The sequence below is a fragment of the Chiloscyllium plagiosum genome, unplaced genomic scaffold (assembly GCF_037043375.1).
Source record: "Chiloscyllium plagiosum isolate Xiang-an unplaced genomic scaffold, Cpla_swu_hap1 HiC_scaffold_21, whole genome shotgun sequence".
Lineage (NCBI taxonomy): Eukaryota > Metazoa > Chordata > Chondrichthyes > Orectolobiformes > Hemiscylliidae > Chiloscyllium > Chiloscyllium plagiosum.
In genome coordinates this window covers 26,300,163-26,315,204 of record NW_028270159.1, presented here as the reverse complement: position 1 = coordinate 26,315,204, position 15,042 = coordinate 26,300,163, and the positions used below count along the sequence as shown (strand labels likewise).

At 39.0% G+C, this 15,042-nt stretch overlaps 1 protein-coding gene across 1 annotated transcript in view; it reads left to right on the top strand.

Moving 5' to 3' along the window:
* The window catches only part of adgrd2 (adhesion G protein-coupled receptor D2), a 155,407-nt gene that overhangs the window by 67,678 nt on the left and 72,687 nt on the right, over nt 1-15,042 (top strand). The window contains exons 19-20 of the mRNA XM_087998433.1: nt 4,207-4,322; nt 12,517-12,637. Of these exons, the coding sequence (XP_087854559.1) occupies nt 4,207-4,322; nt 12,517-12,637 (237 nt within the window). The remainder of the gene's footprint in view (nt 1-4,206; nt 4,323-12,516; nt 12,638-15,042) is intronic.

Here is a 15,042-nt window from a genome sequence, read left to right as displayed (position 1 = left end):
TCTAGTGAAGTGAATGGGTCTGTCTGTGGTGTTGTCATCTATAGAAAACCTGGGTTGTGCAGGTCCCTCCTTACCCTGCTCACTCCAGGTGTGGGTGCGGCCATTTTCTCTCCCATTGTGTAGCTGCAATTTCCAGGTTGATGGAAGGTGACAGCAAGGGCTCCTCAGGCAGTACATTCCAGGCTCTATCTTTATGTGTCAGTGAGGACCTGAATATGTACATCCACTTCCTGTAGCCAATGGGCTTCACATTTCCTCAGATTCCTCCTCACCGTCCCCCTCCTGTCCTTACATCCTGTGCCCTCAAACAGCCCCTGGCATATGAGGTGACCGTGCAATGTATGCTCATAGACTGCTCTCTCACTACCCCCTCCAAAGGCCAAGTTGATAATGATTCTCAACAAATACACCCTGCCTGCATACCCCATTCCCATCCGTGCTTAACTGTATACCCCCTTACACATTCAGTTACACCCTTTACAATTTTGACCCCATAGTTCCCAGCTTGCAGACCCCAATCCCCATGAGTAGCTTTCTAGTCTCCTTCCATGCAGAAACCCCCTTTCACCCCTTATTCCCCTTACCCCAGACTTTATTGCATGGACTGACTGTGGTTGAGCTCCTTGAACAACCTGACTGGACAGTCCCGGATGACAAGTTGACCGTGATTCACTGGGGAATGCAGAGACACTGATCCCTGTATAGAGCGTATCTTGACTGGATACCTAACCATGGCCAAACAATTCAACTGATCTCTCATGAACCATGCCGGAACCCCCCACCCCGGCGTTCACTTAGGATCACTGTGTTTAGACTTTGAGACATACCCAATTCCATGCAGCACATGCAGGGTGTTTGCTGTGTAAGCTGCAGGCACATGGTCCAGCTGTGAGATTGATGTAGCAGTGAACCATACAACAAGATAGCCACACCCTTAACTGAGCACTGCTGGCCCAGTGAAACAAGCTGTTTGGCTCTGTTGTTGCTGTAAGAGGCAAAGCAAGACTCTGTGAGAATGCAGGTATGTTCTAATTGCATGAGAGGCTAAGACAGCTAGAAAGTAGCACCAAGATACAGCTTATTCCAGTCTGTGAGCTGGGTTCCTGTCCCTATTTACAAAGTATCATTGCAGCAGCATTGCAATGCTAGCTCATCGTTCCTGAGTAATAATCATCTTGATACCCGAATCTCTGTTAGAAAATGCAATGTCTCATTCTTGACATCGAGAAAGCCACAGCCCAACTTCTCGTGCAATTCTCCCAGATTTCTCGCCATAGTTACATCATTCAGGCCCTTCTAAAGTTTTGCTCAACATGATTTTGTGGAAGGGAGATCATGTTTACTAATTTATTGGCGTGTTTTGAATAAGTAATGTGCTGTGGATGAAGGTGAACCAGTGGATGCACTGTATTTAGATTTCTAGAAGGAATTTGATAAGGTGCCATATTGAAAATTATTGCAGAAAATAGAAGCTCCTACTGTAGGGAGTAACTAGTTAGCATGGATAGAGGATTAGCTGACTAACAGGAAAGTAGGCATAAATGAGTCATTTATCTGTGTGGCAACATGTGCCAAGTGGTCTGCCACAAGGATCGTCCTGGGATTTCAACTTGTACAATATATATGACTGACTTGGGCTAAGGTATCAAATGTGTGACTGATAAATTTGCTGATGATAAGATATGATGAAGGCGTAAAGAGGGACATAGATAGGTTAAATGAATGTGCAAAGATCTGGCTAATGAGCTATTATCAGGGAAAATGTGAAAACATCTCTTTTGGCAGGCAGAATAAAAAAGATGCATATTATCTAAATGGTGAGAGGTTATAGAGCTCTGGGGTGCACAGAGATCTGGATAGCCTATTGTGTGAATCTCAAAAGTTAGGATGCAGCATAACAAGTAACTCAGAAAACTAGTATAATATTAGCTCCGGTAACGCTACTCGATTAGTTAGTGTAGGGGAATTAAATACAAAAGTAGTGATTAAGATTATGCTTCAGTTGTAGAGGGCTCCAGTGTGACCACAGCTAGAATGCTGTGTCCTTATTTTAGGAAGGTGTAAATGTGTTGGAAATAGATCAAAAATCTAAAATCTGGAATGGGCTGCTTCTCTTCTAAGGACAGGTTGGGCAGTCCATGCTGCATCCACTGGAAGTTAAAAGAGTAAGAGTCAACTTGATGGAAAGATTTAAGGTGACTGGGTTGATGTGGATAGGAGGTTTCCTCTTGTGGGAAAATCTAGAACTAGGGGGTTACTGTTCCAAAATAAGGACTCACTATTTAAGACCAAAATTAGCTGTTCTTTTTTCTCTGTGGGTTGTGAAACTTTGGAACTCTCCCCCTGAAACTGGACCTTCAAACCCATGGCAACTACCATCCAGGAGGACAAAAACCAGTTCATCTCTGAGCCCCATTTCTTCCGCACTTTGAAATATATCACCGTTCTTTTGGTGTCACTGGGTAAAATCTTCCAAACTCCCTCCCTGACATCATTGCGGGTTTACCTATGCCAGTGTACTGTATTGGCTCAATAACGTAGCTCACCATCACTTTCTTAAGGGCTACTAGTGACAGGCAATAAACGCTGGCTTAGACATTGATATCTAAATCCTTTGAGCGAATATGAATGAATAAGAATTTCTCTAAAAGTTGTGGAAGCAGAGTTTTTGAGTATTTTTACAGCAGAGTTGAACAGATATTTGATTAACATGTGAGGTGTTGAAACAATATTAGGGATGGTTGGGCATGTGGAGTGAACATACGAGACATGATCTTAATGATTGCCAGAGTATCCTCGAGAGGCAGCGTGCCCTCCTGCTTCGAATTCCTATGTTTGACTGTTCTCCTTCGCTGATCCTGCACTAGATCAATAGTTGAGTATTGTGCCATGTATGCAATAGCCATATGCTTAACTGTATTTGGCAAATTTGGATTCGTGGCATTTTCCACTGGCCACTCCTATGACTTATGTAGATGATGGCCACTTTTGACTGCTCTGTTTGTTGTACAGGGAGAGGTAGGTGAGAGCTCTGTTTAGCATGTATGTGGTCACAAAACCTTGTTACACCTCCTCAATGAAAGCACTCAAATTTTCTTCACATTGGGTAATTCTGTCCATGTTCCCTAGTCTACCTTCCATTCCTGCATTCATTTTTTTCTGCGATAATCACAGGATTAGTGAAGCACCGAAGGAGGCCATTTAGCCTTCATGTCAATGCTGGCTCACTGAATGAACATCCCACACAGTGCCATTCTCCTATCTTCTCCCGGCAACCCTGCACATTGTTCCTTTTTAAATAACCATCAAATTCTTTCCTGAATACCTCAACTGAGCCTGCCTCCACCAGAGTGCAATCCAGACCCTAAACATTTATAGAGTCATATGACTGTATATGAAGTACAGCATGGAAACAGACCCTTCGGTCCAACCCATCCATGCCAACCAGATATTCCAACCCAATCTAGTTTGTTACGTGAAAATGTTTATCCTAATATCATTTTTGCTTTTTTTTAACCACTTGTTATCTGTGCCTATCCATTCTCAGTCCTTTTACAATTGGGAACATATTCTCTCTGTTTATTCCAGACTTCTCGTAATTTAGAATAATTTGATCGGATCTCTCTCAGCCTCCTCTTCTGTCAGGAAAACAATCCCAACTTCTCCAATCGATCATTGTTATAGCAAATTCTCAACCCTGCAGCCTTTCTCAGGAATCTCTTCTGCACTTTCTCCAATGCCTTCACATTCTTCCTGAAGTGCAATGATCAAACCTGGACACAATACTCCAGCTGAAACGGGGGGAATAAATCTGCAGTCTAGTTTCAATTGGAAACAGTGTGGACCATTATTACCTGCAGCTCTGTTTGCTTCCTGTCGATTATAGCCATTCCTGTAGTTGTACAAATGTGCAGGGAGATTATCCTAATTGTATTCATGAAGCAACACCATAGAATCTAACAAGGTCAGCTGATTATTTTTGTGTAAAGTCCTGAATGTACATTTACATTTGGATGCAATTGCTGAAATGGCTGTTTTCAATCTAGGTATATTACCTTCACTTTTCACCTTGTTTCCTTTTCACATATCTAAGTCACTCTACAGTTCATAATAACTGAAACAATTCACTATATTAAAGACGCTAACTGCTACCTATCAGCTGCAGAAGGTGTAAAATGGGGCAATTTTTATTTTTTCCAATCACAGATCAATACATTTGTACTTTTACGTGTGGTAATGATCACAATTACAAGCTCACAACGGCGCTCCATGATGTTGGCATCAGACAGCAGCCTGGCACAACGTGCTTTGTGCCAGATATGGTGAGTCATTGTGAAATTTATATCTGTTGTTTTTGTAAGCAGTACAAGGTGAAGGGTAATCCATATTTTGTTAATGTACCTTATGTAATCTGAGGATAGTTAAGCTGTACTTGCACTTCAAATGAGAAATGCATTTAGTGAAACAGTACTGATGCTTTTGACAGGATATACTATATCAATTCTAATCTGCAAATACAAGTCAAGTTGATTAAAAGCCATGTTTAAAAGCATGAAAAAGTGTCTCAAGGGAAGCTGCAGATTGAAATACACTTATAAATTTCCAATATTCTTCTCAATTGTGCCTTGTTCTGATTCTGTGCACTGTGAAGGTACACAAGCATTCTTTTATTGATTTTAATTAAAAATCACACAACCCTAGGTTATAGTCCAAGCACTAGCTTCCAATTAAACCTGTTGGACTATAACCTGGTGTTGTGTGATCTTTAACTTTGTACACCCCAGTCCATTACTGGCATTTCCATATCATTCTTATTGATTACTTTTTGACCCAGGTACCCAATGTCCAATATAACCTTGAAATGCTTCTGGTACATCCAAAATCTAGAGTTGGGGCAACACATTTTGGCCAGAAAAGTGGAAGAAAAGCTTTTTATGCTAGTTTTCAGTCCTGATACAGAGTAGCTGAAGTTTCAAACATGATTTGACCTTCTTTATGATCTGCTCAGCAGAGTGAAGAATGTAGTGGGATAAAGGACTGGCACCAATAGTGAAGTGGAGAGGAATGACAGGGAGCACAAAACCGAAAAAACAGTGATGTGTGTTGGAATTTAGGGCTGACAAATATCACAGGGGTTTTGCGGAGCATGGGTGTAGACTTGTTTGAAGATTGCATTTCCATTGTCAAAACACTGGGCAACAGGGCAGTGCAGTTAAGTGACTAGTGTGATGACCTTTGTGCAGGGCAGGGTACAACTATTGTGTCACCTGTAAGTTATTTAACTGAGGGTAACTGAGAATGTGTGGTGCATCCTCCTTAAATGCTACTCCACTTTTCTTTCTTTTAGTCTCTCCTGCTCTTCCTTAGGATATGTACATGAAATCGTGACGGTGTGGATGTGTGGTCACATTGCCTAATGATCTTGTTCCTACAACTGTCTCAACCTTTAGTCCCAAAGACTTCACAAGCTGAACCCTTCACCTTGGAATCTTATAAGTCTCTCACGCACTCACTCACACTCTCTGTCACACTCTCTCTCTCTCTCTCTCTCACACACACACACACACACACACACACACACACACACACACACACACAATCTGTTGAAAGTTTTCCTCTTTGTATGCGACTAGACTCATTTCATCATCATTTGTCCATATCCTAGCCCAAGTGGGCTGTTGGTTAATTGGAAAAGACCAAGAAACAGAAATATTTCTGTTTATATTCAGCAAAATTATTCACAGAACATTTAAGTCACTTGTACTGAGTCATGCATTATTCTCACAATCTGACTCGTTCAGACACTCTTTATTTCTTTCAATGTCTCACAGACACATTAGTTTCTCTGATGGGTTCAGTATATTGCTTTCATGATTCAATTTGCTTTGATTCAGTGAGACACTTGGGTCTTTCAAGAATTAATCACAACTCACCATGACATTCTCAACTTGAACAGCAAATGACTGTGGTAACTTCAATTCTCACTGTAGTCTTGCCCAACATTAACACTTCAGCTCTCACTGTAGTCTTACCCAATATTAATACTTCAGCTCTCACTGGAATCTTACCCAATATTAACACCTCAACTCTCACTGTAGTCTTACTCAACATTAACACTTCAGCTCTCACTGTAGTCTCACCCAACATTAAAACCTCAACTCTCACTGTAGTCTTACCCAACATTAACACTTCAGCTCTCACTGTAGTCTTACCCAACATTAACACTTCAGCTCTCACTGTAGTCTTACCCAACATTAACACTTCAGCTCTCACTGTAGTCTTACCCAATATTAACACCTCAACTCTCACTGTAGTCTTACCCAACATTAACACTTCAGCTCTCGCTGTAGTCTTACCCAACATTAAAACCTCAACTCTCACTGTAGTCTTACCTAACACTAACACTTCAGCACTCACTGTAGTATTACCCAATATTAACACCCCAGCTCTAATTGTAGTCTTACCCAACATTAACACCTCAACTCTCACTGTAATCTTACCCAATATTAATGCTTCAACTCTCACTGTAATCTTACCCAATATTAATACTTCAACTCTCACTGTAGTCTTACCCAAATATTAACACCCCAGCTCTCGCTGTAGTCTTACCCAACTTTAACACTGCTACTGCTCCTCATCGTGATTTAGTGTGACCCTTGTTTCTTGCAAAAATTCATTTGCCGTGGCTGTTTCACACTAGAATTTTTATTTCAGTATTGAGGCCTAATGCTTCATTTATTGACTGGACTCACAGAAATGCTTTTCCTTACTCACTTGATTTAATGAAATGATTTTATTTTTCCTGTGAATTCAAATTAACACATTTCTGTGATTTTCTCATTGCTGGTGAGGTCCATTTACCATTCATTTCCAGGTGTGTTCGTGATATTTGCAAAGATCTCCCAGGTGCTGATACTTTCCAGTATTGTCCTCGAACATACCATGCAGAGGGATTTCTTGCAAGGAATATGGATCGTCTTTGCACCAAATACACAGTTCAATTTGTCCATGTTGGTCAGTGCTGGTATTGGTTCTGCATGATCCATTTCCCACCCTACTTCATCTATTTTCATACCTTGGAATTCCTTTTCATCACATTTTTATTCAGCTTTCCTGAAACATATCTATACTATTTCACTCAACGATTCTGTGTGGTAACATGCTTCTTTTGTGACACTTCGCAATATTTTCTTTTGTTTCCCGTTTGTGTCCTTGTTATTTCCAAAGTTTGTTACAATACTGTCATTAAAAACTCAATGCCCACTGATCAATATATACTTATTGTAGATATAAATAAACATGGCACCTGCTGTCACATTTACCTGTTTGCCTAAGATGCTCTACCCACAAATGAAAACTCATTCTTCTGCAAAGTCAGAAGTCACATGACACCAGGTTATAGTCCAAACAGGTTCTGGATTAGTGGTGCTGGAAGAGCACAACAGTACAGGCAGCATCCGAGGAGCAGTAAAATCGACATTTCGGGCAAAAGCCCTTCATCAGGAATGAAGTTATCTATAGTCCAAACAGGCTTATTTGAAATTACAAACTTTCAGAGCGCTGCTCCTTCGTCAGATGAAGTCAGACCATCTGATGAAGGAACAGCGCTCCAAAAGCTTGTGATGTCAAATAAACCTGTTTAGACTATAACCTGGTGTCATGTGACTTCTGACTTTGTCCACCCCAGTCCGACACCGGCATCTCCACATCATTCCTCTGCCCATTGACCATCTTACTATATCTTAGTTACTTAATTTGTTAATCACAGATTGATCCTTTTTTGCAGTAGGAATAGCAATGAGATTAACAGCAGTCACCTTTATTTACAGGATAAATTGAGAGCAATTTATAATGACCACATGTACAGCAAAATATGTCAGCTTGGAATGTACTGTCTGTCTAACCCTGCCTCTGTTCAAGTCGCACCGTGATGGAATTTCACTGGTAGGCTTGACAATGAAATATATCTATAACAGCAGTTCTTAGCTACTAGTTATCCACTTAAAACCCCAGCAATCTTTAGGCTTGTCCATTTAACAGAAAGAGATATTTTAACTGCACAATAAATTTTAATTATTCCCAAAATGTCTCTGCACCTGAAAGCTGTTTTTAAGCAAGTGTGCAGTCTAATTCTTTCTGATTTTGAATATAGTTGGAAGTAGAATTCATTTTGAACATTTTCTTTATGTCTCTTCTATCTCTCTCATCCTTCCATCACCTTTTTATTTTCACTTGAAATGCATGATTTTACGATGAACAAAATGCACCATCTTGCATGGTTGATTTTGCGAGCCTCAATAAAGGTTGTTCAATTTCAGTTAATGAGGAAGCACGTTGTTGATAGCCTTATTCTCAGTGAACTCAGATCATATGGAGAGAGTGCCATGCTTTTTGAGAAACCTGATGGCTGCAAATCAATGAAAAGTCCATGCTGTGTCACTGAGTAATGTAAAGCACAATGGGTGACAATTGCTATTGTATGTTATTGGATCACAAAATCTGGGCTTCTAGAAGGTGCAATATGTTTCTATTGAATGAAGCTGTTAAATTAAAGAAAGCTGTGTTGACAGGTATAATTCATTTGAACATCAACCATCCATTCAGGTGGATAGTGCTGTTAAGAAGGCATACGGTGTGTTAGGTTTCATTGGTAGAGGGATTGAATTCCAGAGCCGCAATATCATGCTGCAACTATACAAAACGCTGGTGCGGCCACACTTGGGATATTGTGTACAGTTCTGGTCCCCATACTTCGGGAAGGAAATGGAAGCATTGGAAAAGATGTAGAAGAAATTTACCAGGATGTTGCCTGGTCTGGAGGGAAGGTCTTATGAGGAAAGACTGAGAGACTTGAACCTGTTCTCATTAGCAAGAAGAAGGCGAAGAGGGGATTTGATAGAGACATACAAGATGATCAGAGGGTTAGATAGGGTAGACAGTAAAAGTCTTTTTCCTAAGATGATAACGTCAGCGTGTACGAGGGGACATAACTACAAATTGAGGGGTGATAGATTTAAGACAGATGTCAGAGGCAGGTTCTTTACACAGAGAGTCGTAAGGGCGTGGAATGCCCTACCTGCTAATGTAGTCAACTCAGCCACATTAGGGAGATTTAAACAATCCTTAGATAAATGCATGAATGATTTTGGGATAGTGCAGGGGGACGAGCTGAGAATAGTTCACAGGTCGGCACAACATCGAGGGCCGAAGGGCCTGTTCTGCGCTGTACTGTTCTATGTTCTACGAAATACTCAATCATCAACGTTATTTAGGATGCAACTTTGGAAAATGGAAATAAGTTTAGTTTAAGTTATTTGGCATTTTCTTTTAATTGTGTTAACTTATATCAAATACTCTGGAATGTTCCTGATATCTCTCTTAATTCTTATATCTAGTTGCCCTCTGATACAGGGTCGAGAGTGTGTTGCTGGGAAAGCACAGTATTCTGCAGTCCTCAATTTCTCCCTGTCCTCTGACACAGGTTGTACCCCCCCCCCTAAAAAAAGAATCCAGCAGCCTGGGCACCAGGCCTTCGTTGGACCATGGGAGGGGAAACCTATTCAATGCACATCAAAAGTAATGTCCTCACCTTGACTCGTGTGAGTAACATGGCTAATAGATAACTGATTTTCCATTTGGATGCCAAGACAGGATTTAGGGTATTCAAACTGGACAAAATGTAAGAAAAGGTAATATCAATAAAGATTAATGCAGAATTACCTTAGGGAAAGCCCTACGTTACTATGGGTGCTGTCTAGAGAGTGTAGGATTAGGGACGTACAACCTGTACTCATTATCATTATCACATAATTTTTTGATGCTCTAAGATTATTCTGTGATATAATAACACTAATTTATATGACTCCAGTGTAGCATCTTGCTTATAGCAGGAAACAGTTGAAATATTGGTCCATTCACTTAGTATCATGTCCAATTTCTGCTGCTAAATTTGCAGGAGCAATGTATTGTCATTACCAGCATGTAAATCATTCACATTCTATTTTAATTCAGTTCTACTCTGAATTTCACAAATTCAGCCAAGGATTTCACCCCACAAGTGGCACTTGCCCATATAGACCAGGCAACTAGTTGGAACACAGGGTAAAATTGGCTGTAATCCAGCATCAACCAATTCCACCATAGCTGAAACCTCGCATATTCAACCACAGTCATCCTTGTGTTCAAGTTGTTTCCATCACAAAGATTCCCACTTTAACTACAATCCCACTGCCTACCCCATCCTGCCATGACCCATCTGCAACTTGAGCCTTCATCTATGTCTTTGTATATCTCCAGCCTTGACTATTTCAATATTTTCCTGGATGACTTCACATCCTTCCTGTGTCATATACTTTGGTTCATCCAAAACCTTTCTTTCCAGCTGCTGTTGTGCTCCAACCCCTGAAAATCGTACATCCTCTTGCTGATTTGTGTTGGCTCCTCATCCCTCAATGTAAAATCCTCATCCCTAAATCCCCGATAAACCGATGCTATAACCAGTGTAATCTTTTTCAGTTCTTCAGACACTCTGACAACTGTATGTACCTCCATCACTGGCTGGTTGTGCAGCCCCTCCTCCCTCAACTCTCCATTAGTGTCTGTATCCTTGGGGTCAGCCATACCTTAAACTCTAGAATTCCTTCTCTATTGCTATCTCTTCACTTCTCTCCTATCTTCTTAAAGCATATTGCACCAAGCTTTTAGTCAACCATTACATTTTATGCTTCTTTGGGTTGATTTTTGCAACTTTTTGTCTGAAACCACATTGTGTCCATGCTTTCAGTCATCTAACCCTGCATTTTCCAATGTGGCTCAGTGTCATATTTTGATTCATAATGCTTCTGTGTAGCACCTTGGAATACCTTTCTCCGTTAATGCACTATCTAAATGCAAGCTTTTATCCTTATTCCATCAGTTACAATAGAATTGTTAAATTGGTAATGCCAAAATCAGCTAGATCACTTACTTCTATTAACTTGATACATTGCATTTATTAAGTACCAATATTAAAGTTTAATTGGATGTCTAACAGATGACCAATCCACCACTCAGATGTTCCACCCAATGCTGAATGCTAAAAATTCCGTTATTGTGTTTTAATTAAAAGGCAAAAGCATATTGTCAAATTAATTCTTTACCAAATTCAACTCTTTTTAAAATTAATTTTATTGCGAAACTTTCTCATCAAATTAGAGAATAAGTCTTTCTCTTTTATTGACACCTAAAGCAGATTTATGATAAATCTGAGTACATTCTATTTAATGTTTAATTCACTATCTTCAACTTAATGCTGGATTCAGGGGCACCTTACTGCAGAGCTCTGACCTGATTGCTAGCTTAATCAAGGTCATTCTGACTTGTTAATTCAAGAAGGCAATTATAAAAGTGCTTTAAAATCATTGATATATTTTGCAGTGAATAGTAACAGCACATGGTCTATTGCAATTTATTTTATGCTGCACAAACCTTCATTTCCTTAGCCATTCCTATTCCAGATATTTGCAGGTCATCCAGCAGCAAATGGTACAAACTCTTGCAAAAAACAGAACACACATCTTCTCCAACATGTCCAGGTGTACTGTCAATAAATGTGTCATTGTCAAAAGTAACTTAGAGTCATTGAGATGTACAGCATGGAAATAGACCCTTCAGTCCAACTTGTCCGTGCCGACCAGATATCCTAACTTAAACTAGTCCTTTTTGCCAGCACTTGGCCCATATCCCTCCAAACCCTTTCTATTCATATCCTCATCTAAATGTCCTTTTAAATGTTGTAATTGTACCTGCTTTTATTGTCTCCTCACACCTTCCTTTCTTCATCTCAAACTTAATTTGCATTCTTACTGCAAGAGAAAAAAAATCATCATTGTCAGTGTTAATGGTAAAATTTAAATGGAAACAACAAGGAAGAATTATTAGCAAAAAAAAAGAAAGCAAAGGTGTTGTGTACAAAATTGAATTTATTAAAAAGCCTTACACTAACTTAAAATTGGTGGAGTCTCTCTTTAATTCTTAAGCAAACCAAGTTCCAAAATAACCGATTCATCTTATTTAACTAAAAACAAAAAGAACTGCAGATGCTATGAATCAGAAACAAAATCAGAAGTTGCAGGTCTGGTGACCCTTCCTCAGAAACCCCTGTAAGGGTCATCGGATCTGAAAGGTTAACTCTGATTTCTCTGCTCAGATGCTGCCAGACCTGCTGAGCTTTTCCAGCACCTTCTGCTTTTGCATTCTAAATAACTGTCTAATCAGAACATTGCCCATGTTTCAGTAGCATTTGCTACGTGACATCTGCACGTGCTGGTGGTGAAGTCTTGAAGTTTTTGTCAAAATACCACTTCAGGTAATGCAGCCTGAATTGAATTTGGGCTGGAAACACAATTTCCCAAAATATGCCGTCGACTCACCAAACTTTTGTTGAACTGTTTACTCATATTACTATATTTATTTAATGTTTTACTTTATTCCGTGTGCAATAACCGGTTTTCTTTGTAATGTTCCTTCTATTTACAGGACAGCTATCAAGCCTGTAGTGATCCTTCTGCCGGTTTTGGGTCTGACCTGGTTTTGTGGGGTTTTGGTCCATTTCAATATTGTTCTTGCATATATCTTTGTTGCGCTTAATTCTTTCCAGGTAAGCATGCACAGTTTTCTTTGTATATATTTGAATATATATTCCTTTCATCAAGAAGTATTCAGATGAAGACATATTTCAAAGAATTGTATCAGAAATCTTTTAAATCAGTTTCTTACAAAGTCAGCTTGTGGTGATTAATTGGCTGAGTTGTTTAATGATATATTCCCAAATCAGGAAAAATTTTATTCTTAGATTACGCTTTTCACAACCTGAGGATGTCCAAAAGCCAATAAAAACTCTGACATAGACTTGAATATATAATATCTGTGAAATGAAAGTCCATTAATTTGCATCTTGAAATGTTTACTTTTTTCATCCGTTGAAGAATGTATGCCAGCTTTTATTTGATGTAGTATTGAACACAGGCAATGCAACAATCACTGTTTCAATGGACTTTAATGGCTGAAAATTGATTAAAACTTAAGAGCCCAAATAGACTCCTTTCTAACAAGACTCCTTTCCTGGTATGATTCTCACTAGATAGGAAGGTAATTGAACACATAAGTCAACACATTTGATTTGTAGCAACTGATCTAACAGCTATTGATTTAGGTCATCAAAAAAAAACAGGAACGCTGCAAATCAGATATGCTGAGAGCTAAAGACCTGAGCCTCCATTTTGTGTTTTTGCCAAGCTAGGTTTTATGCCAGCAGCAGAATCTAGCCTTTTTGAGGTTATACATTTTGTAAGTATTAAACGGGATGACTACAACTCTAAACTTTGTTCAAGCAAATAAGTTTTTCAAAATTTTTGTGTTGCCTGGAATATTATTTCAGTTTTCCAGTGAGTCGTAAGTTGCTGTCCGATTTTTCTCTGCAATTATAGGGTTGCCTTGCAGGTCCCTCTGTTCTGGGAAGTAAGAATTTGTAACTGTACAGGCCTGTCAGACCTTTTGTTTCTTTTTTCTCACATTATTTCCTTGAACAAAGTCACAGACTCAGCGACAAAATGCCCTTTTCTAAACGCATGACTCATTTTTCATGCATTATTTTGATCCTGCTTAAACTTTTCATTATGTGATGAGAAAGAGTTAACTATTTTTAAAGAAATACTGACACAAAGTAATTGGTTGTATAAATCAATTAAAGAAGTCCATCCAACTCTGTAGATGTCAGGCCCTCAAGACAAATTCCTAGTATTTCCTGTATTGAACTACTTTATTCAAGCTAATTAATTCCCAAAAGAATGACAATACAAAAACAATGACCTCTTGCTGGTGTAAAAGTGCAGTGATTAATAGGACAAATGAAATCCTGGTAAATGAAACACAAATTACATAAAATGCTTAAAACTCATGAATTTCACCTTATCTAGAATTTTTTTGATAAGTAGTTAAAGTAACTGAAGTAATCTGACAGATTGTTAATAATTGCCAAATATTTGGAGAATTGTCTTTTCCATAAATCGTTCAGTTCAGTCCCCATAAAAAATCTACTGTAGAAATAAATCACTTCCCTTCTCATACTGATAGTGTTTCAACTACAGCTGAATTTGGATCAATCTGTTAAAGGGTGAAGCTGATTTGGAAAACTTGAGTTAATCCCACAAAGTAGTCTCTCTCAACTCAAAAGGACAATGCATCTCTTGTTAAAGATGAAATATATAATTTTGGTTCACTTTATTATTCTTAGTTGTGTTGACTTGAGAACCCTATTCATTTAAAAAGTCTTGTTGACTACACAATATTATTGACTTATAATTTGCTGGGGGAGTTCCTGCACCTAGCAGTTTGAGGAACTGAATTAACATGTACAATTTAAATGACAAGATCTGTGATGTATCCAGAGTTAGTGACTGTATTTTCAGCTTGACAGCACAGGGTTCAGTAACTCCTCCATGCCTACTCCTTACATGACATGATGCACTTTCCACCACGATATTTGTCATGTGGGAGGAGAAAGTGCAATATAATGCAGAAGTTAAACTTTACAAATCCATTCACCACTAAATATTAATGCGGAAGTAAATGACTGACTTTGTTGTATTTCTTGGCTGTTTCATGTCATGCAAACTGATCTAAGGGTGTCAAAAATTTTGAAGGAGTGCTATTTAATGATGTGAACTTGCAGGGTAATCTGGTGGATCTATTATCACCGTTTGATTTGATTGTTGGAAGTAAAGTGAAAGAAATTGCAGGAGGAAAAGTAGTAGGGAGAGCATTTGAAATCTAGTATGCTTTTTCATGATCTTCATATCTAAATCCATGTAACTGGGCTTGTAATAACGTGTATTGCTTTACTGGTGCAAATTATTTTTCAGGGAGGACAGAAAGAAAGCTCTTGAGCTTGAATATTAACAGTTCCAAAGCAGCCTTACTTCCTTCTCTTTAAGTTGAGAACCAAAACATTACGTGGCCAAACAGGCTTTCTGTCTTTTGTTCTAATCCAGACAAAGGAGATAT